This window comes from Lissotriton vulgaris, chromosome 2_1 (assembly GCF_964263255.1).
Source record: "Lissotriton vulgaris chromosome 2_1, aLisVul1.2, whole genome shotgun sequence".
In the NCBI taxonomy this organism is placed as follows: Eukaryota; Metazoa; Chordata; class Amphibia; order Caudata; family Salamandridae; genus Lissotriton; species Lissotriton vulgaris.
Genome location: NC_141687.1, coordinates 1,868,727,472 through 1,868,752,706, shown reverse-complemented (window position 1 = coordinate 1,868,752,706; position 25,235 = coordinate 1,868,727,472). Strand labels below are relative to the sequence as shown.

The following is a 25,235-nucleotide window of genomic DNA, read 5'->3' as shown; positions in this document are numbered from 1 at the left end:
GGGAGATATTCACTGCAGAGTTGTAGTGACAGACGAAAGGGTGTTCAACATGATTGTGTGGTTTATATATGAACAGGAGTATTCTAGACTCTACATATATGTGCTTGCATACCTGGATATGAGCACCTTGTGGAGCCGAAAAAAGCTCAACAATGTCCGCTGGGCCAGCTGCCTGGAGGATGGTTCTTCCACCCAGCTTTGGGGAGGTGACCTATTGACTTATGAAACTCCTATGCACCTTTTTTATTCTGCCCCGCTAATGGTGATTTAAAGAAAACCTGTCCGGTGCCCATATCCATATTTAACACTGAAGTAAAAGAGGCCTTCATAATAATCTGTCTTTCACTAAAGAAGGCCAATAAATGCCCGCTTGTGAAGCCGTATGGCAGAATATGCTGAATAGAAAGTACGTTACATCTCTCTTGATACTTCACTGATAAAAGCACTACTAATGCTTCAAACTTTTACTTTTCTACATTTCGCCTGGTTCCTCTGAGGTCCTGGACGGGAAAATGGGTGTCTGCAGTTATGAGTCACCCATTCAGAATGTGCTAGAACACATTGAACATGTTACATTTTATCTTTGTGTTCATCCATGTCTTAGGAACTGCTACTGCGCTCAAGCACCATTTTCTCAAACTTGTGTTACGTAAAACTTTTGCGTTGTCGTGTTTTTTGTAATAAAGGTGGGGGGCTCTGTGGTAAATAAAGATTGGCGGACTACATCCATTTAATTGGATTTACGTACTGCAGCTTTCACAGAAAATACTCATTCCCCACTCAAGTGAAAGGTGTGTAGGTTTGTGGCATCTTTTCCTGTGACTAAACTATTTCGTCACGGATTCTCTGGCCTTACTAGTCCCTCACCTGCGTGTGTTTTTTGTTGTTGTTTTTTTAAGGCCTCAGTACACGCTTTCAGGGTGCAAGGTGTCTAGCGCAGATTTATGGGTGCTCTAAGAAAATATAAAAAAAGTGGTTCATGCATGATTTAGGGCATGGGTGCTCACAAACATTTTCCATGGAGCCACTAAGTTTTTTTTGTGAGGTTACCCAGAGCCGAATTAATGCCACCTGGGTGGTGATAAGGGGTGGTTGTTGGTAAGGTGGGTGAAAAGGAAACTTAGCATGTAGATCTACTGGCTGAATTTTACAATGTGAATCTTAAAAACCTAGTACGAATCCTGGCTTCCCCACTTAACCAAATTATATGACCCTAGGCAGTTTTATGTCACTTTCCCTCCTTTTCTCATTATCACATTTGAGGGGTTGGCCTAACTGCTAGGGCGGTCGACCTCGAATCTGAGGAACCGGGTTCGCATCTCGGCAATGACCCTTAACATCCTGTGATTCTGGGCAAATCACTTAATCTCCCCGTGCCTAACAAAAATGAATGTGTACTCCTGTAACGCAACTGGTGCTATGTAAAGCGCTCTGATACCCGATACCTGGTCAAGTTTGCGCCATATAAAACTCCATAAAATAAGAGAATCCCAAAATACATTACATCAGTATGTGAGCGGTACAAAACCTTCTCCTGTGTTTAAGTTAATAAACTATAAAGTTGTTAATGTATAATAGGAACCCAGGTCACCCAGCAGATGCACATAACAATTGACTTTCCTCCTAGTTCACTATTGCCATTGTTTTCAGGGTTGAAGGAAGAATTAATGTTTCTTTATTCATGTTTGAAAACAATCACTTAAAAAAACTGTCTGCACAGATCTAATCTGATGTACTAAGGTGAAACGCTTCTGTGTGTAAATGAAATACACTTTGAGTTTTGAAGAGAATTCAATTTCCTCTATTGCTGCCAGATGTCTTTAACCAGCATTGGCGCAGCCAATAGGTCTTGCATTTGGGACCTTATAAGTGTTTAGCCATGCAACAGTTGGTGTTGTTGCACCAAGGATATTCTGCTGCATAACTAAATACTTAATGGGTCCAAAAAGTGAGACCTATTGGCTTTGCCAATGCTTGTTTGTTTTTTGTTGTGGTTTTGTTTAAGTTGCCAGATCTTCAATAGCTGGAGATGGGTTTTTGTGAACAATTCTTTGCATCAAATGAACTTGTTTTCATTGCTCTGACTGTTGTTTCCATTCTGGTTGCAGGAAGCAGTCATTCCCAGGGGTGTGGGGGCTGCAGAGCTGTGCGCATGCGCAGAACTTTGCAAATGAGAAAAAGCCTGGTGCAGATGCAATTTACAAGTGTGGAGTGAGTGAGCCCCAGGCAGCATGACTCACTCACACAGGAGTTCATGTACTGCACCTGCATACTCTGCATGGTTTAAGGAAACTCGACCCCCCCCCCTCCCTCCCAGGCATTGAACACATATTTACCAAGAAACTCTGAGAACAGCTTGCCTGCTACACTGACGGCTGGTGGTGTGTGTGCGCCTGGTGAAAGCAAGAGCATTCACAGTGATGGACACAAATGAAACGGAGGAAGAGGAGGGGGAAAAGGGAGGGGGGGTAGTGCAAGCAGAGGAGCCTGATTACAGCAATAAAAACACAGATGGCAACTGTGCACGAGCTCCTGAATGCAAGCTGTAGGCCAGCAAAAGCCTCTGGTGGCACTTAAAAAATCCACTTACTAAATGTCTTGAAGAGACAGCGATGCGCTGTCTCAGGCAAGACCTAAAAATAAAGGGGGTTCTAAAGTTAAGGGGTGCAGCAGAACCTTGTTACTTCCCTTTCTTTAACTTCAACTAACCTTTAACCCCTTCCATGCTGATGACTGCTGGGAGCCGTCATAGCACACAGTGCTCCTGTGCTGATGACGGCTCCCAGCCGTCATGACCACGCCCGCGATCGGAATGTGGCGCACAGGAGCAGAATTCTGGCCGCTGGCAAGGGGTTAAATACGTCCCTGTTTATTTAACATCGTATTAATGTTAGTGCTGAGTGGAGGAAATAGCAGCCCAGTGCTGCTGCTGCCCAGGGGGGAGGCATGCAACACTCTGGATAGCAGCATGTGACCTCCAGACCGTACTTTGAGTATCACCAGTCCTTTAGATGGGCTGGTACTCACAGGTACTGAGTACCAGCACTTCTTATCTTTACCAATCTGAGTACTGGCACTTCTCCAATGTCAAGGGAAGTACCAGAACTCATGAAAGGTAATGTCACTGATGCTGGTGCTGCTGAGCTCGAGGGTATCCGAGCGGGCAGATCGGTAGGGCACTTTGACAGCCAAAGCGCCTCCCTGGCTCTTAGTTAAGCCACTACTGAACCATTCAGCAGCAGCTCACTTGCATTATGCAAGGGATGCCCGGGTGTTGAAAATGTCACCGTCCTGCTGTGTTTGATAGAGCATTGCCCATTCAGGCCTTGCTCAGTCAATCACATTCACACTGTCCTTGCTGTGAAGTAACGCCGGAATACTCCCCAAGTGAACCTTTTTTGTGAGTATCTGTCTGCTTGTGTGTGTGCTTGACTGCTTGTGTGTATTTTTGAGTGAGAGAAAACACGAGCTCCGAGGAAGAGAATCTGGACACTCGGAGGACCCTACCTGTGGTCTGGAAGTGTTTGCACCTGCCCGCACCTCTTGAGGGTGTTTGCTTGTGCTCTCTCTAGGCGACTCCGCCTTTGTATCCCAGCCCAGAAAGGATCATGTGAGCCTTCTTTCTGTAATTTAAAATACTTTTCTTTCTTTTTATGTTTTCTTACAGATTAATTGCGACGCCGGTAGCAGTTGCCATGGGGATAAAGAACAAGGCCCGGCGGAAAGCTCGCAGTAATCCACTGCTGGAGGATTGCTTCGTTTCCTGCTCCAAGCACCCGACCTCGGTAAGCTTTCTGTGTGGCACGAGGAGGCGTTCAGTGTGAGAGGGGCCCTCGGCTGCAGGCTGTTTGTTTACCTATTGCAAAGTCTTCTGTTGCTCAACAAACTGAGGCTCGCCGTGACATCGTGTGCACCTTTTTATGGTCGCCTACTTTTACCTTCACCACAGAGGAACTGCCAAACTACGAGTCCCGGCATGCAAAGTGCTGGATAAACACCCATATACTTGTAATAGACGTTCCTGCTGATAATGGGGTAGATGGCAACTCTGCAAACTCGCAAAGAGCAACAGCACGCTACAAAAAAATCAATGACTAATGTTGTAATAATCCATATGGATAGAATATTTTCCGTTAGGACGTTCACTTTCGCCTTTAAGCAAGATTTTTTACACCCGCAATGAAGGCCTGGCTGTGAGCTGTTAATAGGATGTTGTAAACAATTGGTGTTTTATGTCTGCAACGCCTAGAGTTTCAGGCAAACTACTAGATTGTTGCCCTTGATGTGTGTATATACCCTTTAGATGTAACTGGTTGGTAAAGTCGTTGTGTGAGATTACAGCGTCACTGCATATTAGAATGCCTTACTGCTAGCAAATGGTAAGCAGGCAGCATGTGTTAATGAATATAGTGAAGTGGTTCTCAATTGGAAAAGTGGGTTAATGAAACGTCCAGTTAGGCACTCGGTTTGTGTGTTAAAAAAGAAACGCATAAAAAAGAAAGCAACGGAGTAGAAAGTGACTTTGTTAACGTTTAATATAATTGTAATAGTTTGTCCGGGTACTTGTTCTAAGCGATGTTCCCGCCCCCTCTTTAATCTTTGCCTTGTCATCCTGAGACCGTTCTCCCAAAGGTGTTAATAAGGCATATTGATGCTTCTCGTCCTGATGGTAGCTCACCAGTGTGATGTGATTGACATGCTGTGTGGGCAGTGACGCTCCCCAATCAGTTGTTATTGTTATATTATCTAGGTATGCAAAAGCGGGTTTGCTGAATAGGATGTCGTTTGCTGTTTGGGGAAGCTTTGACATTAGATTGAGTGAAATACTTTTCTTCACACCTGTGCCTCGCCACACCCGTCCCGCACACCTATTTTTAACTCCGAGGCACTCAAAAACCCCTTTGAACAATACAATTCCACAGTCCCAGGTATCCGAAAGATGTGCGCACGCGTGGGTACAAGCCAGGCTACGCCAGTGGTCTCTTGCATTCACATGACCACATTCAATGATAGTGTGTGCTTCTTCCTGTCTAGCTGGCACACGTTCAGAATATGTGGATGGCACCCTATTTGTTGAGATAATCCTGGGGAGAAGGCAGCGTTTCTTTAAAGGAAGGGTGTACGTGGAAATTGGAATATTCTGTTGGGTTGTATATTGGGCTTGCTGTATGTGACTTGTTGCCGAGTACTGCGGTCAATAACCGGTGTTGCTAGAATCCGGCTCGGAGATGCTGATTTTATGGACTTCGTAAGCTTAAAAGTCTGAGTTGGCACTGCTGGTATTTCAGGTTAAGAAAGCAAAAGACACACAATTGATGGACGGAATGCAGAACAAATCAAAACATTCACCCCCAGTTAAGAGAACTGGGTTAAATCCATCATTCTTTTGTTCACCATGCCACCCCAGTTTTATACCTGGCCATATGCAAATCAGTCTTGACCCTGTGCCTCATGGGAACAGTCCAGCCCAAACTGCCAAGCCTGGTCCTCCCTGGACCGGAAACAAGCATCCTAGGACCGGTTTCCGGGTTTCACCCCTCTTCAGCCAGGATAGCTTGATTCCAGTGGCAGAGTGAGCCCAGCACCCACGTCTGGGCTGGGCATACCTGGCGCGTGTAGGGCGAGAAAGCAAAAGACACACAACTGAATGCAGAACAAATCAAAACATTCACCCCCAGTCAAGAGATCTGGGTTAAATCCATCATTCTTTTGTGAGGTTGGAGCTGCTGGCTGAAGTGCGTACATATCTATAAAGGCTTTATCCCCTGAACTAACACACGGAACTTATGTTCCCTGAACTACCAAACTGGAAGCGAGTTGCAGTGTTGGGTCACACAACATTGAAATAGCCCACATATTCCCTGCATTGTCTGTCGTTGGCCGGGTAATGTGCGTCTGGTTATGAAAAGCTAAAGGTAACCCCGCCTCTTGCCACAGATTCCCTTTCACAACTGTTTGCATACGACTCGCCACAGAACCAATGAGCTAAAATCTTTCGGATTTTCACTTTACCTGAAAGCATCCAGTTACAGTTTGTGACTTTTATTCATTTTCTTTTGCTTTTCCTCATTGGCTAGATTTTGTTGCCATTTCATTTGTCTGTCAATCATCTTTCCTGGTAGGATTGCTTTCTGCTTGCAGTCTGCTTTTACCTATCCTCTCCTGGCCTCCGGCAGCAATGCTTTAGCCAGTAGCGTAGCTAGTGAGTCATGGTCCTGGTGCATGGGAAGGAATGGGATCCCAACTGCTGTTTGAATCATAAAAAGATAGCGACAATCTGGTTTAAATGCACCCATCAGGCCTCTGGGCCCCGGTGCCACTGCACCTGCTGCACCAATTGAAGCTACGCCCCAGCCTATATCGCACCCGTGCGTGGTAACGTCCTTCTCGTGTTCTCTCCCACGAGGCTGTTCTCCCTCTGTGTGCAGAAACGCCCATAGCCCAGCTTTGCAGCTCTGCTGGAGGCTTCTGTGTTTGAGTCACACCTTGAAAGAGTTTGAGCAGGGTGGAAGTCGCGGCGAGCTGCGTCGGGTGGATAAACTACCCACCCGGCGCTGAACTCCGTCGTGTACTGGCGCGAGGATGACGCTGCACGCCTGGCTCCACGCCGAGCGAGCTCGCTGCCCGAAGGCCTTTATTTAGAAGCACATGTGATGCAAGACACATGTTACAAATGCAGCCTCATGCAGCTGAGGAAATGGGCGGGCTCCGTCGGGCCTACATTTCGAAGCTCGGCCCCTCGCAGCGCGCGGGGCCTCGGTCAGGGCTTTTTACAGCTCCTCGATGCGTGGGGCTGAACTCTCCATAGCAGGGCGCCTTTAAAAGAGCCGGTGCAATGCTCGTGGCCTCCATTGACGCAGCATCCTCGGCTGCTCTGTCGCAAACGGCTCCTTGTTGCTCAAACCTCCCAGCTGTTGAGCAGCAGTAAACCGCAGCTTTTATATTTAATGGAATGATGCATGTTTAATAAAGCGCTGCAGACAAGGTGGTGTTATGGGAGACACAAAAATAAACATAAGAGTAGCACTGACGCCAAATAACGAATTCTATTGGGTTCCATGTACTCTACCACTCTGCTTTTGTGTATATGGCCCAGGCGTCAGTCAAAACCGATCAGAGCAGCTTCTGGGTCTTCGATCAGTTGAATGTTGCAAAAGGCGCCCCCCTCCCCTCCCCCGCAGTGAGCAAGACAGGAACTCGCAAGTGGTGCAGCACTGGGGCTGGGGTCAGCAGGGCCCTGTCTGGTGTAAGAATACGCCACCCGATGAGAACGTGCTTCATAACCTCGGTGTGTTTGGGATCAGAAGAGCTGAGCCCATCCAGCTGCCCTGGCACGAGTCCTGTCAAATAAAGTTGTTGAGGTACAAATGCGTTCAGGGCATCCCATTGCTGTGTTTTGTTTGTAATGGGTAGTAACATTATGCATTTGTGCTGGGCATCTTTCACTGTTGCAATTAACTTCTTTCAAACATTATATATGGGCAGCTGCCCATATCCACTGTAAATGCTTGTGGGACCATGAACAGCTGCAGCTTTACGAGGACGCACGCACAGTTGCTCCTTTCATGAAGGGCTACACACAGCTGCCATTCTTTGAGTTAACATGGGTGTCTGAGCGTGGGAGACCAGGGCACAAGCCTTAAAAAAAGATGTGGGGGGACTAACCAGCTAAGGCAGTATGCAAGTGAAATCATGTCGCGTGCTATTGCAGCGAATGACGTCAAGACGCGTGACATTGCAAGTGACATAACAAGAAGTGACCTCATTGGATGTGACCACAAGAAGTGACATCAGATATTAAGACCTCCTTCATGTTTATCAGGTATATAAAGAGTACATTTCAGCACATTATGAGATTTAACAAATGAGATCTGGCATCAGGGTAGTGCCAAAAAAGTGGCGCAACCCCAATGCAAAATCTAGGCCTCAACTAATATATTTCTTTTTTTAAACCCTATCACAAAAAAATTACCAACAAGGAGAAGAATGGCAGTAGATCTGTTCTGCGTAATTGGTTGCAAGGTGCGCAGTAAATCTCCGGGAATAGTAATAATGGTGAGATAACCCTGGAGGTGAACGCGTTTTTTCGAGAGATCTGTGTTTTGTGAAGTCCCAGATTTGAATCAAAGTAGCATAGCGTGTTAATGTGTCTCCTGCAAAGCAAATCACGTAACCTGCAGATGACTGGTTTTTATTTTATGTAAATAGTAAAGTGGGTTTCTGATTTTTAACGCAGATCCTTCTGTTAACTTCAGTTCATAATTTGTAATCCTTGTAATATAGCACAGGGAGCTATGAAGGACACGTGACTACTACACCTTGTAACCCTGTCTCATGCAACTCATCTTGTACATTGCTTTATTGTCCATGTATAATGTGTATGTTGAGTAAAGACGTATGACAACCTGCAATGGGTTGCGTAGTGCTATGAAATAGTGATATTGAAATTGTTATTCCTGTAAATACTGGGACAAACCATCACACTTGACCTTCGTACAGTGCATGCATCTCTTACACACAAGGACTGAACAAAGGCAATAGCATGCCTCTCAAGTACCTGTGAAGAGATGATAAGCTGTGTGCCTTTGTTTCCCTCTCCACGACATTTCCATTTAAATGTAAGGTCCCAGGCCGCCTCCCGTCAGGATACTCAAATAAAAGGAGGCCTGATGGTCCCTTAACTTTAGCCCATCTGGGGGTGAGAAAAAAGCTCCCTCCCTACCTGGAAGTTGCTGCTGGTAATGGAAAGCAGACAGCGCACAGGTGCTGGTGAACCCGGTCCAGTGTCTGAAAATTACAACAAAGCAAGTTCAGCATATTTTTGTAGGGCCAAGTTCTTGGCGGCGGGTGGGGCGGGGGGGGCGGCGTCCACTGTGTGAAAATAGTGGGTGCACGGCGTGTACCTGCTTGTACCCCCAACTTTTGCCCTATGTGAGACCAATGCAGATCAAGATCTCCCTTTAAACCGCCACAGACAGTGGCAAACCTCAGCGGGTCCATATATAGAGGCACACCTGAGGGGTTATAGATTGTTGAATCTCAGACAGCTGCACCTATTTGAGGGACCACATATATCTGCACATCCTTGAGGCACCGCAGACTGCTGCGCCTCTTTGAGGCACCACAGACTGCTGCGCCTCTTTGAGGCACCACAGACTGCTGCGCCTCTTTGAGGCACCACAGACTGCTGCGCCTCTTTGAGGCACCACAGAATGCTGCGCCTCTTTGAGGCACCACAGACTGCTGCGCCTCTTTGAGGCACCACATACATCTGCCCTTCTTTGGGGTCCCCGCAGACAGCCGCACCTCTTTGGGGTCCCCGCAGACAGCCGCACCTCTTTGGGGTCCCCGCAGACAGCCGCACCTCTTTGGGGTCCCCGCAGACAGCCGCACCTCTTTGGGGGGCCCGCCGACTGCTGCTTCTGTTTAGTGGAGCCCGTCAACTGCTGCGCCTCTTTGGGGTGCCCCGCAGACTGCTGCTTCTGTTTAGGGGTGCCCCGCAGACTGCTGCGCCTCTTTGGGGTGCCCCGCAGACTGCTGCGCCTCTTTGGGGTGCCCCGCAGACTGCTGCGCCTCTTTGGGGTGCCCCGCAGACTGCTGCGCCTCTTTGGGGTGCCCCGCAGACTGCTGCACCTCTTTGGGGTGCCCCGCAGACTGCCTCGCCTCTTTGGGGTGCCCCATAGAATGCTGCGCCTCTTTTGGCTATGGCCCACAGACTGCTGCTGCTCTTTGGGTGAGGGCCCGCAGACTGCCGTGCCTCTTTGGGTGAGGGCCCGCAGACTGCCGTGCCTCTTTGGGTGAGGGCCCGCAGACTGCCGTGCCTCTTTGGGTGAGGGCCCGCAGACTGCCGTGCCTCTTTGGGTGAGGGCCCGCAGACTGCCGTGCCTCTTTGGGTGAGGGCCCGCAGACTGCCGTGCCTCTTTGGGTGAGGGCCCGCAGACTGCCGCACCTCTGTGGGGTCCCCGCAGACAGCCGCACCTCTTTGGGGTCCACGCAGACAGCCGCACCTCTTTGGGGTCCACGCAGACAGCCGCACCTCTTTGGGGTCCACGCAGACAGCCGCACCTCTTTGGGGTCCCCGCAGACAGCCGCACCTCTTTGGGGGGCCCGCCGACTGCTGCTTCTGTTTAGTGGAGCCCGTCAACTGCTGCGCCTCTTTGGGGTGCCCCGCAGACTGCTGCTTCTGTTTAGGGGTGCCCCGCAGACTGCTGCGCCTCTTTGGGGTGCCCCGCAGACTGCTGCGCCTCTTTGGGGTGCCCCGCAGACTGCTGCGCCTCTTTGGGGTGCCCCGCAGACTGCTGCGCCTCTTTGGGTGAGGGCCCGCAGACTGCCGTGCCTCTTTGGGTGAGGGCCCGCAGACTGCCGTGCCTCTTTGGGTGAGGGCCCGCAGACTGCCGTGCCTCTTTGGGTGAGGGCCCGCAGACTGCCGTGCCTCTTTGGGTGAGGGCCCGCAGACTGCTGTGCCTCTTTGGGTGAGGGCCCGCAGACTGCCGTGCCTCTTTGGGTGAGGGCCCGCAGACTGCCGTGCCTCTTTGGGTGAGGGCCCGCAGACTGCCGTGCCTCTTTGGGTGAGGGCCCGCAGACTGCCGTGCCTCTTTGGGTGAGGGCCCGCAGACTGCCGTGCCTCTTTGGGTGAGGGCCCGCAGACTGCCGGTCCTCTTTGGGTGGGGGCCTGCAGACTCCCGCACCTTTTTTGGGGTCCGCAGACAGCTGCGCCTCTTTGGGGTCCCCGCAGACAGCCGCACCTCTTTGGGGTCCCCGCAGACAGCCGCACCTCTTTGGGGTCCCCGCAGACAGCCGCACCTCTTTGGGGTCCCCGCAGACAGCCGCACCTCTTTGGGGGGCCCGCCGACTGCTGCTTCTGTTTAGTGGAGCCCGTCAACTGCTGCGCCTCTTTGGGGTGCCCCGCAGACTGCTGCTTCTGTTTAGGGGAGCCCGTCGACTGCTGCGCCTCTTTGGGGTGCCCCGCAGACTGCTGCGCCTCTTTGGGGTGCCCCGCAGACTGCTGCGCCTCTTTGGGGTGCCCCGCAGACTGCTGCGCCTCTTTGGGGTGCCCCGCAGACTGCTGCGCCTCTTTGGGGTGCCCCGCAGACTACTGCGCCTCTTTGGGGTGCCCCGCAGACTGCCTCTCCTCTTTGGGGTGCCCCATAGAATGCTGCGCCTCTTTGGGGTGCCCCATAGAATGCTGCGCCTCTTTTGGCTAGGGCCCACAGACTGCTGCTGCTCTTTGGGTGAGGGCCCGCAGACTGCCGTGCCTCTTTGGGTGAGGGCCCGCAGACTGCCGTGCCTCTTTGGGTGAGGGCCCGCAGACTGCCGTGCCTCTTTGGGTGAGGGCCCGCAGACTGCCGTGCCTCTTTGGGTGAGGGCCCGCAGACTGCCGTGCCTCTTTGGGTGAGGGCCCGCAGACTCCCGCACCTTTTTTGGGGGCCCGCAGACACCTTCGCCTTTTTGGGGGGGGGGGGTCCACATACGTCTGTGCCTCTTTGGGGGTTCCCGTAAATCTGCTCCTCTTTGGGGTTACCGCAGACACCTGTGCCTCTTTGGTGGGGGGGTCCACGTACATCTTCCCCTCTTTGGGGGTCCACGTAAATCTGCGCCTCTTTGGGACTACCGCAGACAGCCGCGCCTCTTTTGGGCCATCGCAGACAGCCACGCCTCTTTGGGGCTACCGCACCTTTTTGGGGAACTGCAGACTGCCGCTCCTCTTTGAGGGGCCATCAACTGATGTACCTCTGTGCTGAACATCCATTAGGAGCACAATATTCAAATCTGCTCTAAGTCTGTGACTAAAGCTATAAGATTTGTTGAAAAAAGTAATTATGAACTTTATGTGAATTAACCTTGCGCCCCACCCGAACTTCAAATCAAAATCCACCTTGAAAGGTAACAGAAGCGCCCCAGATATGTTTCTCTCTTGTTCGGTTTCCTGGCAGAGAGGCTGCTTGATTCCATGTGGCATCACAGGACCCACGTATGGTTATACTCCTGCTGAGTAGAGCGACTTGTGGAATTTATCTTAACCATTGCTTACTGCTCTCTGCTTTCATTCCCATTTCATTGCATGCAACTCCTTAGGAAAAGTAACCTTCATTTTTAAATGTTTTAAATTTTACTTAATGCATTTTTTATTATAGGGCGGGCATTACCCGAAGGTGTCGGAGCACTGTACAATTGAACCAGTTACCTTACATAAGAAACTTGTTTCACAATAGAACGCTACAAAAATAAACGGGAGATTAGAAAAGGTAGGGTACAAAAACACAATATCCAACACAGCAAGCAAGGGTGAGGAATGTGCAAGAAAAAATTACAAATTTACAATGATGAACGGACTTCCTAGAGGGGCCTGAGAATGAAACTATTAGTTCTGAAAGTGTCTTTGGAAGAGAAGAGATGTGAGGTCAGCTTTGAAGATCTGGGTAGAGGAGGTAGCACGGAGCAATGGAGGAAGCGAGTTCCAGATTCTCACCGCATTACCTGAGAAGGATTGCGCCATCGATCTTTCCCTTTTGAAGGATGGGGCTCAAGCAGAAACTTCGCCAGGTAACGAGGGAAGGAAGTGTGCAAGGCTTTGTGGGAGATGCAGGCAGTTTTGTAAATGGATCTTGCCTCGATTGGAAGCAATCGTAGAGAAGACCGGATAGGAGTGATGTTGTCGCTTCATTTGGAATCTGAAATTAAGCGAGCTGCTGAGTGGAGGATGGATTTTAGGGGAAAGGTGGGATTTGAGTAGGCCCGTCAGAAGAGAATTGCAATAGTCTAGTCTAGAGAGAAACAGCGATTGTACCAAGGATTTTAGGTCTTTATCCAGGAAGAACCGATGAATCCCCCACAGAAGGCGCAGCTGGTAACGTGCGTTCTTGGCAATAGAGTTGATGTGGGAGGTTAGGTTGAGTCTTTTGTCCAATATGACACCTAGGGATTTGGCGCTGTTGACAATGATGGGTTTATTGAGTAAATTCAGCTGATCCATCCAAGATTGAACAGGAGGAGGGGAGAGAGCGGTAGATAGGAGGAGGAGGAATTCAGTTTTGGAGGGATTTAAAATGAGTTGGTGGGTTAACATCCAGTTGTGAATGGAGTAGAGTAGAGTGGAGTAGTGAGAGAGCGTGTGTGGAAGACACCTTGAGGTAGATTTGAGTGTCATCCGCATAGAGATGGTAATGGATCCCAGATTTACTTGGGAGGTTCCAGGTAGTGGTTAAACAAAGTGGGTGCAAGGATAGAGACTTGAGGGATGCCTTGAGCTACCGCCTGTGGAGACGAAAGACTGTTCGCTATCTTGATCACTTGGGATCTGTCCGAGAGGAATGCGACAAAACATTTAAGCACTGTGCCTTCCAAGCCCATTCTCTGTTGAAGAGTGTTAAGGAGGGTGTTATGATTAACAGTTTCAAAGGCTGCAGAGAGGCCTAGAAGAATCCGAAGACCCAATTCCCCAGTATATGTAGCACATCATCAATCTCTTGCAGCAGGGCTGCTTTAGTGCTGCAATTATGAATGAAGCCAGACTGGAAAACATCAAGGAAATTATTGTCCTTAATATGTAGAGAAAGTTGTTTCGCAACACATTTTTCTGTAATTTTCGAAAGAAAAGGTAGGTTGGTGATGGGGTGGAAGTTGTTTAGGTCGTTCGCCCAGAGGAGTGTTTTTTATAAGAGGGGGTAACCTGTCCGGGTTTGAGGGCAACAGGGAGGGGGCCTTGACGGAGGAAGAGATCAACTAGCCTGGTCCAGTAAGAGAGAGTATGGGTGTAGAAATCCATGGCAATGACACTAGGGATTGGGTCAGAGAATGGTTGGGAGGGTTTGGTTTCGAGGATGCATTTGAGGAGGTCATCTTCCGAGAGGACGGAAAAGTTCTGCTAAGTGACTAAGGATTTTCGCTCCACAATGGGGGTGGGGTGGGTAACCGATCCACCAGTGATTTGACCTTTTCATCAAATAACTTAGCAAATTCTACTGTTTTCTTTGTAGAATCCTCCGGCTTGATGGTTAGGGGAGAGCAGTTTGAGTTATTGATGTCAAAAAGGTTTTGGGGTCTGTTTTTGACTGAGTCAAGGAGGGATCTGAAATGTGATTCTTTTTCTTGGAAGATGTTATTGTGGTATTTGAATCTTGCTGAACGTACAAGAGAGATTGGAGGTGGATGGAGATTGTCTCCAATGTTTCTCCAAATTTCCAAGTTTCTTCCTTTCATCATAGAGAGTGTTATTGAACCAAGGTGCAGAGGGGTGGGTCTTTTCCTTTTTGCTTTGGAGTGGAGCAACATTATCGATTTCGACTGCCAGGACTGAGAAGCAATGGGAGGTGAGATCGTGGACATCCACATTCGGGTCTAGTCTAGGAAGTGAATGCATAGCAGAATCACACAGAGTGATAAAGATCAATGTTTTTATTGTTGCTGAACCAGGTGGAAGCCCTTTTAGGTTGGCCGACAGTCATTCGTGCGATAGGTGAAAACGGAAGGGAATGAGGATGTGGTCTGACCAGTCTACATGGATAGGGGGAGCAATAGTGGGCAGGTCTGCTTTCGATAGAACAAGGTCCAGAATTGAGCCCTTGGGAGTGTATTATTTCCGAGCAATGTTGGAAGAGATCATTGGCTGAGAGAAAGGTGGCAAGCTGGTTGGCAGCCGAGTCTTCCAAAGAGCCCCAATGGAGATTGTAGACACCCAGGAAGATCGGTTAGTCACTTTGAGAATATTGGTCACTGATTCAGTCGGCGAGTTCCTCTAAAAAGGAAGCGCACTTACCGGGCGGGTGGTAGATGGCATGGAATATGAAGGTTGAGCCGTGTGAAGTACTTTAAGTTTAGGGATAGGCATTCAAATGTACAGAAGAAGGTAGTAGGAAAGGCTTTAATTTGAAGGGAGTTTCTGAAGATGATCGCGACACCGCCCACAATTTTGTCTGTTATGTCATTTCTGAGGATAGAGTAGTCCGTGGGTACCAGAAGATCAAACAAAGTATGAGAGGTGTCGTTAAACCAGGTCTCAGTGAGGAAAAGCATGTCAAGATTGTGGTAGGAGATAGTGTCAGAAATTTCCAGTTTGTGTTTGATTGCAGATCTGCAGTTGTGGAGCAAACAGTGCAGCTCTGATGCTACTGTTTTGGTAAGGGGGGTGTTTGGGCTGTTAAGGGAGATCGGGATAAGATTCTTGAATGAGGGAAGAAGGCTGGTATGTTCTGACAGAGGAGATGGTCTGAATAGTGAACTGAGTAGAATTATTAGGAGAGGAAGGTGGAGAGGGAGTGACATTGGTAATCTTGTAGCTAGCCAGTAAGTTGGCAATGTCTGCAGAGGACAGACTGTGGTTGGCTTTATTGGGGCAAGAGAGCAAGGAACTCCTTGGGATGCATTGGCGAAGTCTGTAGGTCTGGAGTTAATGTAAGCTGCATAGGCACTAAAAAGCTAGACAATGATTGAAAGGTGCAGTATATTAAAGATTCCCCTGCTTTACATGCAGTCCACTTTTTCTTTCAGTTCCAAAGGTAAGTCAACTGGCAAAAGAGCCTCAATTATAGTCTTTATTTAGGTTGAGCCTGGGCAGCGCATGCGCTGCTCTGCGAGGCATGCTGTATTCGGCATATGGGCTATCGGGGACTTTGTGCACGCCCACCACTTTTGGTTGTTCAGTTGGGCTGCTTTAAAAAAATCCTTGTCTCTGGTTGGTTAATATTGTGCACCTGTCCTGCCTTTCGGTGCTTGGCCCCCCTTCCCAGCAGATATCACCAATAGATTATTTTGGTTTTGTTTAAATGAGATGGAAAGAAAGGTTGAAGTATAAAGACACTCCCTTGCCACCTGGCCCTCTTTTGACATAGACCTAAAAAAGGCTAGAGCGCCTTCAGTACAATGCCCACCTTTTTATTTCTATGAAATAAAAATCCAATGGATTTCGCGTGGAGAGAAGGGCAGGGAAATCAAAGAGAATGCAAGGAAAGTTAAACAAACTGGTGGCATGTAGGGGGAGCAAGGAGGGCACAAAGGAAGACATGGTATGGATGTACTAGAAACTGGTGGTAATGAGCGCACGGGGGAAGGAGGGAGTTGAGGGGCAGGAGGGATGTAATAGATGGTAGTGGGCCAGGGAGTATGAGGAGCACACAGGGGACAGAGGGAGAGGCACGATGGTGCAGATTGAGAGAACAGAGTGAGACACTCGGGAGGGTTCCAGCATGAACAGATGGAGAGGACTATAATTGTAAAGTAGACACTCATGCAGACCAATGCAGTCACTCGTGTGATGATGGACGAATACACCAAACCAGCCAGTAGCGTTATGTGAGTGAAGAATATACCACTGGGCTGACCTAAGAGGGGTGATTGACAAAGTCACAAGCCAATGGTTGAAAGAGACTGGTCAAAGCAAGATTAGAGCTGAAAGGCACGGACCCATGGCTCACTCGATGTATATTGTAAGCAGAAGGTCTATTAGACGGCTTTGCTGTAAACATTTCACACATAGAAAGGTATGGCTGGAAGCGATTTAATTGTTTTATATCATCAGTTTTTGTCTTTCTAAGTCAGTCGCAGTTTATGGGATATGAATGGTCATATGTGGATTGAGTGCTTGCTTTTCTTTGGGGATTCTTAATTTTTCTGAACTGATTGTCAAATTGCAAGAGCTATTCCTTATTTTTGCCACAGATTCAGTTTTTTTTTTTTAAATGAACTTTCTGTTATAAATAGGCACTTTTTTTACACTTTCGAATTTTTGGGGGAAATTAGGAATGACTCAAATTATGTTATATAGCACGTGCTATATGAAAGACCTATTTTATATTCTGGCAGTAGGTGGTGTTGGGGACTCTGAGGCACCTTGAGTAAGTTACTCTTGCTCATACACCCTCTTACAGGAGCATGTCAGTAGCTCAACCTCTTCAAGGCCTCTATTATAGTGCACAGGCTCTCTCATATTAACAGTGTCGGGAGCGGTGGACACTGGTGGGGCCAATGGTTGCTTGGTAAATCTTTCAATCAAAAGTACACAGTCCACCTGGAACCTGGCCTGCATGCTGTTCACGCAGCTGTCCGGGTACACTCGGCATAACCTGCACAGTCATCTCTGCTTCCACTTGTCGAGGCAGGCAGTAACCGGACTGGCAATCGGTCCTCATGTGGAATGGAAGAGGGCGTTAATCGGATGATTTTGGTGTTGTGTTTTTTTTATCTTCGATTCCAAAGACCGGGGCTCTAATCGCGGCTTCAGCACTTGACCACACACACATCGTGTCAATCCGGGGAAATCGTTTTGCCCCCTTGTGTTCAAAAAGTGCCAGTCTGTGTCAATGTGTGATGCAGTAAGAAGGCTACTGTCTGAATTTGGTGTTCCCATCCTACTTCCCCCCTCTACATCCTGGTTTCTGTAATTTGTTGTCACGGACTACCCCGGACTCCTCAACCCGGTCATGTTTGCGATGCTCCTGCTGAAATAAAGGTGTCCTTGCTCCAGTGTATTATATGATCCCATGGACCTTCGTTACTTCTACATGAAATACTTAGAGATGCTCAATTAAATGAATACTAGGGTCTTTTACGACGGATTGACACTAGTAGGAGTGGGAGGCGGTGACCGCTTTCAAACAGGCCAAGATTGAAGAAACAAATTTACAGTACTAATGAATTTTATGTTTTGGTATGTTAAGCTTATCTTTCAGGCTGTGATGTTCCTGCCCTCTTAAAAGCCCAGCGACCAGCTTTCCCCAGTCTCTCTGTCCGCACAACTTTAGAATACTCTTCTGGCTCTGGCTGTGAAAGTGAATCCATCGAGCTTTGAGAGGGAGATGCAAGACCGGTCTGTGAGTTGCCTTTCACCTGATCGGGACCATTGCAGGTCACGGTCTCGCTTGTCACTGACAGCAGCGATATCCCTTGCTCTGCTTTCATGTAGCTTGCTCTGTTGTCTGCAAAGAGCAAGCTACATAAAAGCAATCTCCTCCTTGACACAGACAGCAGAGTTCTTCACTTCTGACAGACACCAGAGCTATCCCCTACTCATTTGACGGCTCTCTCAGTTAAACCACTGAACTATTTTTTGCCTTCCAAAAGCAGCAGAGATACCCTGAGTTGCTGCCCCTCGTAGAGCAATGCCTGCCCTAGTGCACATGTGTCTTTATCATAGAATTACATCCGGACAGGACAGACCAGGCCCAAGCAACATAGATTTCAGAATTACAGAAACCGGGTAAGCTGCTGAGCGAATGAATGCATGAATATCAAGGACCCAGGGCTGCTCTGGTTCCACTAGAACCTAGACTAGGAACAAAACAGCTCAGGCAACTCCATGAAGGCTCACAAATCCCACACTACGATGGACCACCACATAACCACTGTGAGCAATTGCAAGGGCAGAACATCCATCGTCTGCACAAGACTGCAGTGTCACCTGGACACTAATGCAGCAGAGAGCTAAAACATGCAAATCCTCGTGGACAGCATCCTCAAGAGGTCCTTTACGACCCGATTCTAACTCTCGTGAGTTAAGTTGTAGGGTTATTAGATCCATCTCACCCCGTGAAACACAGCCATATTGAAAGTCACTGCCACACAAACTACATCATCCGCACTTACTCTGTCAAAATGGAAGGTTCAGTGCACCACTCCTGTCGAAGATAGTCCACACGCTAATTCTATGCCTGCAGACATTGGTCTACCCATGAGCTCCTAATGCACCAAGAAACTGGTAAATGCAGTGCTATACAAACATTATGTAACATAAAGAATATGCATGCAGCATACACAAGCAAAGTGAAATAGTTATTGAACTGGACTATATACACATTACGCCCGGTATTAAGGGTCTTAAAACCTGTTACTTGCCGACCTTGCATCGATGGGGAGAAGTCAATGCCAAGAGTGCAGAAGTCAATGGCGAGAGTGCATAATGAGGTAAAGACTACTGATAGGCTTTGCTGCTTGGCAGCATGTGGGCAATAACACTGTGGGGACCTATCGACAATTTCTATTTTTATGTCCCATGCTACTTCCTGAACATTGAATGCAGGTAAACAGTTGTTGTTGATGCCTTCTTACTGGTCAAGTCAATCTCCACAGAACTCCGCAATTTCTGGATGATTTTACCCCTCTGTTTTTTATTTGATGAAATATTGAAGAATAAAGGGCTATGTTTGGCTAACATCTGACATACAGGTTTCTCTAGGAGTTTGGGGTGGTGATTGGAGGAGAGCCCTGCACTGTAGTTATAGCTTTTACAAAAGACTACTTGTCCACATTGGATAGCAACACTATCCACTGGACTGGACTGGACTGCTTTAGAAAGCACATAGAGTTGACCATATGGCTGCTTCCTAATTTTCCATGAATGTGGCACGTGCTTTGAAATATATAGGGATGCTCGCCAGGCTTGGATGAAACGTGCATGAATGCCTTCTGGCAAAGGAGTCAACAGGTCTTGGTTACAGTGTGCTGTAAACCAGTATTCAGCTGACAATTAAATATCATGGGTGTTTGCAAGACTGAAGCATGCCCATCATTTGTGCCAAGAAGACATGGGTACATTTTCAATGTGTTATGCTCTATACAAGTAAAATTTAAGAGCATGGCTACCATAAACATTTGGGAGGGTGTCTTCTGCTCTAAATGAGTGGATGCCCAGAAGGAAGCCGTTAAGGGCTATGTGTTGTGCACCGCTGTGTTAAAACGAGTAAATGTTCAAAAAGCTGAAGTATCTGGAGGCTCACAGATCCCCTCTGTAATATAACAGGAAAAATGACAGATTTCAGTGTGAGAAGTTTCATATCCTGGTTAGTTAGGCGTCACATACTGTCCTGTAAAATCGCAAAAACCAGATTGAGGTATCCTTGGGCTGCAGATTACATTAAGAGATGAATACATACCCCTCAAAGTTAAATTTGGCTGCTTCTGTAGCAGTGTTGAAAGAACCTATGATTTTACATGGCCCCGTGGCAGATCTTAACTGAAGATGTCTTTCAATTTCTTTCACGAAATAAGTGAAAAACATGCTATTAATATCCGACCAGTATAAGTAAGTGGATTTGTTTTGCTGTCTAATGCTCCGTAGCAAATTCTTATTTACATTTTATTTATTCTCGGGTCTGGTAACGCCCTTACCGGCTTCTTTTAACAGGTTTGTATTGAATTGAGAAAAAATTACGAGAGTAGGCTGAAATCAGTCCAGCAATAGCAGGGAGAGATCAACAATATTGCTCCCTCTTCTCTTTTGTGGCTCAATGGTTAGAGAAGCAGACCCTGATGCAGAGGTCTAGCCCGGGACCAGGGTTCAATTCCCCGCCTCGGCGGGGTCTTGGGCTCAAAATTCCACGGACCTGATAATTCTCGCCTCGGTGCCTATTCTAATCATGGAGTCCCACTCTGCAACTCTGGGCAATAGCTTGCTTAATCTCCACAACGGACCCCACAACGCTATGGATGCCTGGCCTTCACCCTGGGGGTGCCCAGGAGTGGACGCCTCACAGGGAAAGCCAGGATGGGTTCCACAGCGGTATTCGTACAAGCGCCTTGAGACCCTTGCAGGTGAGTAGTGCGCTATACAAGTATCAATTTACATTTACATGGAGGCATGCTTCCTGCGGGCGGCCCAGTGGCCTGCACAGTACTACATCGGTAGATTCAAGAGAAAGCTTGTCCGAGAGGAGGCTGGTCCAAGGGCTGGCTGGTCCAAGACCAGGCTGTCATTCCATGAACTTCTCAAATCTATAGAGGAAAGGCTTCTTTTAAATTTTCTGCCCAGTACACTTGAAGGAAGTTCCATTGGGTGGCCAATATCTGCTCATCCAGCGGTAAACATTGTATAATTAGTGATGCTCCTTGTGTTGAGGAGTGTTTTATCCCTTAAGAGACTGAGCTTCCATGGGTGTATATAGAGTTGTAGCCTGCACCACTGTACTGTCTACACATTGTTTGTGTGTGGCCAAAGTGGAAATTGAACAGTAAAATTTGTCTTTCTGCTTATAACATTTGTCATTTGTCAAATAGCTGTACGTTCAACTTTAAACCCTGTCGCTCTAGTGGCATAACCGCTGTAGGTGGTGGCAATGGAGTTGAGCGTGCACAGAAATGTTAACCGCATCGCTGCTGCGGCGATTTTTGCAATGTGCTGCTTTTTTAAAAAAGCCGCGTTACATGACGAGCTCAGCTCGTCATCAGCACACGCCACCCGTGGCTGATGACGAGCTGAGCTCGTCATCAGCAGCGAAGGGGTTAATGAGGCTGAGAGATAAACGAGTTCACAAACACCTTGGGCTTAGGGCAAATGCACTATGCTGCAGGTGCCTCATGCGCTATGCTGTACAGGCCTCATGCGCTATCACACTCTTGACTCCCTTTGCCCCCGTTTGCTGCCCTTGGGTGTTGAGTACTCAGCTGAGAACCAGTAACTGGGATGACTAACCTGGATTGTTGGGTTCTGCAATTGAGTGTCTGTCTCCCATGAGGTTGAAGTTAGATGACGGCATCAGAATTGCAGGGATCACCCTAACTTTAGTTTCAATCCCTGCACCACTAAGGCACACCTACAGTTGTATTCCTTACACTAGATTGGTGCAATAAACTAATACTGAAAGCAATTGAGAAGTGAGAAATGAGAATAGTAGTGCTGCTTGTACTAGCAGTACGGGTGCTATGCAGTCGTGACTCGAATTCTGGAGGATGGTGCAGATCTCAAGGAACAGAAACCAATGCTTGTTTAAGGCAGCCATTTGATCTTCTAACAACGTTCTTTCCTATGTGCAACGCAGTATCTTTCTTATGCTTGCACAGAGCACTAGGGTCAGTCACTGAAATATAGAGGAATGCGGAAGTTACTCGCATAGAGTCTTGGGATCGCTGTGCTGAATACTGTAAATAGACAAATGGACAACAGCTGAATTCTGGATTTCTCAGGATATTGACTTGTCTTTGAATTTGACAAACAAAGGGGATGATAGCCTCCATGTACAACGAGAGCGAAGAGGTTGTGTATTGGGAGAAACCCTGCTAATGACAGGCTCTTAAGTCCAATTAAAGTCATCTTGCCTGATAGTAAATGTCAGCTGTATGATTTTTATGTGAATTGTGAAATAAACTCACTGGACATGAAGAGACCGGGCTCATTGACCCCTAAATCAAGTGCATTATACAAACATGAGTTTAATCTCTGACTGCAAATATGGAGCTAACATGCTTAAAATTGTACTGATTTAAGTTACCATGAAAGTAGTATATTTTGGTCTGAGATCCATGTCAATTTCTCCATTTCCAATTGCTAAAGGAAAAAGCCACAACCCTGCCGTCATTCCGGAGGTTGCTCATGGCAGAACTGCCGTCTGAGTGGACAGTAACAAGCTATGCTTGGAGTGCTGTGAGGAGGGCTCTCTGTATCAGACAGACAGCCTTCACATCTAGAAGGGTGGTGTGCAGCATCTGGAACCAAAGTCTTGCAGGTAAATAGAGTCTCGGGGACTTCCCCCTTGCAGACAGAGGAATCCGTGATGATGGAAGACAGAGGGTTGGGACTTTGAAAGGGAATTTATCCATTGTGCATATTTGGCAAAAGTCCAGCAAGGGCTAGATAGATGCCAGAAGAACTTGAAGAATCACAAACACAAGTGGATCAGAAGTATGAACCGTCTGGAAGTGAACAGACTTTAGTTCGATCCTTAACCTGAGTTTGGAATCAAACAACGGTATGGGGCAATAGGTATGGGGATTGGCTAGGACCACAATTCTGTTGAAGACTGGCTTCAGTGGAAAGAAGGACCTCTGATGTCAGTGGGCTTTCTGAGGTTGTTTTATGTGCCCGTGTTAGGCTCATGTAGCGAAGTGGCTTATTTCTTACATTGTGCTATTTTTCACAGTAACATCTGTGTTGTGACCTTTTGCACATGTTTGCGTGTACGACAATGTTGGATTATTTTCCCTGGAACAACTTTGTTTACACATATAGCGTTGCACAACATTATCACTATGCCTCGAACATCATGTAGAAGGCCCTTCTACGCCTTATGTATAAATGTAGTTGTATCTTCATTCATGGGGTGACAGGGCTAGCTACATATCCATAACATCACTAATCTATAGCACATCGCAAGGCTGCCTTCTATTTTAAATAAAGAGCATCCCATTAGATTAGCAGAGGAGGCCCTTCAGCTGACACCGAGGGCCCTTGCATGCTGAGACCTCAGCATTCTGTAGTCTGACATCTCCGTGAGGGAGTGTCTAGTTCGTGAGTGACCATGACGGGCCCCTACATTCTCTCTCACCAGATAATGAGGTTGGACCATCCCTTTGGGGGATTCTTGGCATCACACACCTACACACAATCTGAGTACACTCTGAGTAGGGTTTGCATAGCTGGAGTACACCTAATTACTGCATTGTTTTTATGCAATGCTTTAGCACCAAGATCGAACTGTATCTATTATTTACTGTTTGGTGCTCATAATCTTTTTCAGGTCTCAGCGCGTAGGCTGCGCACATGCGAGTCTCGCTGGTGAGATTTAATGTGTCTGAGTAGCGAGGTTAATCCCCGCCCCTCTACTCCAATATCTGGCCTCCTAAACGGCAGCCAGCCATTGGAGAAGGTCTCAGTGATGTTCTTTTTACGCTCTAAGCCCCGTCTTTTTCGGATTGGGGGGTGTGTTTTTGACATTCTTTCTCTCTAATGACGTTCTCCGTCAAAAAACACGCCCCCCCAATCGCAAAAAGACGGGGCTTACATAGAATGTCTTGGCGTTGGTACGCTTGTTCTTAAGTACACAAAGTCTTGGCAAGCTCTAAGTTTTCCATGAGCCGTGCCAGCAAGGACGAGCCACTCCCGTCAGGGTGCTCTCATACCTTCCAGATAAAGGAAGTGGGGATGAATTACCTCCCGCTGTTCACCGTGAACCACACACGGCTTTGCAGGCAGGAAAAGCTGCGAGGCCAGGGTGCGTGGCGCTGAAGTGTCAATACCCTGCGCCGGCGCTCGGGCCGTGCAGACTCGGAGGGAGAGCGAGACACATACAAACTTCCAGGTGGCATGCTTAGGTGACGGGGAGGCGCTGTGCGCAACGTACACTGGAGCACCGGCGCGCACAGGGACGTGGACAGCTGCCACGGTGTAGGAGACCCCAGTAGCAGGTCAGGCGGGCCACAGCTGGGGAAGCGCAGAGGGCTTCAGCTCGTTCCTAGGCCCCGGCGGTGCCCTCGGCTTGAGCTGGGACGTGGTAGCAGGTCAGGCGGGCCACAGCTGGGGAAGCGCAGAGGGCCCGACTCGTTCGGCATGAGCTGCGACGTGGCTAGCCTTGGTGTTTCCACGAAGCCCAGTTGCTGCCAGCCTTGTTAGTCCGGGTTCACCTTTCCATCTGGGAGAGCGCCCACCTTTAACTAACATCTAGGAGTCGTGTGGGACAAAATGATGGCGGCCGTGGCCTATGGTGCAACTGCACCCCCGCTCTACCTGCCCCCACCTGTACCTCCAGAGAGTTGGAAGTGGTGCAGGGAGCTGGATCCCGATGAGACTGCAGAAAACACGCTGGGAGCTGTGCACCCGCAGAAAAATCCTGATCAGGAATTTACCACAGGACTGCAGCAGCCAGTTATGTGTTGTAGTCGATCGATGTAGTCCATGCCAGGTCTGCACAAGAGGAGCGGGTTAAACAAACGGCGCCAGGCATTACTTGCAGATCCAGGTGATAGTGGGGGGAACTGGATCGCAAGGTGTATCGAGATAACAAGAAGTACTACCACATGCCTACAAGTGAGGGGGGTCATTACCTGCAATATAAAGTGGTTGAGAACTGGGATACCGTATGTTTACAGGAGTAGACCACTACTTTTATAAGAAGAAGAATCCGGAAATTACTCTTAAAGATATGCACTTCCTATTGTATTAGAGACCTGCAGGGATACTGTAGGTCAGGATATTTGCACTCAGGAAGCACTACCTATGCGACAACACAATTAATGAGGCTATTCCGTTTGACTGGATATCCACAGGTCAATAACTGCAACACTGGGCACCAAGGAAGTTTCATTGCTTGCAGTGCAATGCAACCACTTTAAGTCAAATAGGGGTCTACCATATCACTTGTATCTTAGTGGAACTAACAGCACCAATGTATGTGTGTAGGGGATGATACTTGAGAATGTTATCCTCGTGGGCCTTCTGCAGGATTTTTCCCTGCAGCACTAAATACACAGAAGACACTCGCTGTAGTACGGAGTAAAGCTCGGCAAGCATATCGGCAGTAGGTATTTTTTTGAGCAAC

At 48.1% G+C, this 25,235-nt stretch overlaps 1 protein-coding gene across 1 annotated transcript in view; it reads left to right on the top strand.

Annotated features, from left to right (window-relative positions):
- CERS3 (ceramide synthase 3) overlaps nt 1-25,235 on the top strand; it is a 351,845-nt gene that overhangs the window by 107,795 nt on the left and 218,815 nt on the right. Inside the window, exon 2 of the mRNA XM_086958063.1 lies at nt 3,668-3,785. Coding sequence (XP_086814189.1) covers nt 3,668-3,785 — 118 coding nt within the window. The remainder of the gene's footprint in view (nt 1-3,667; nt 3,786-25,235) is intronic.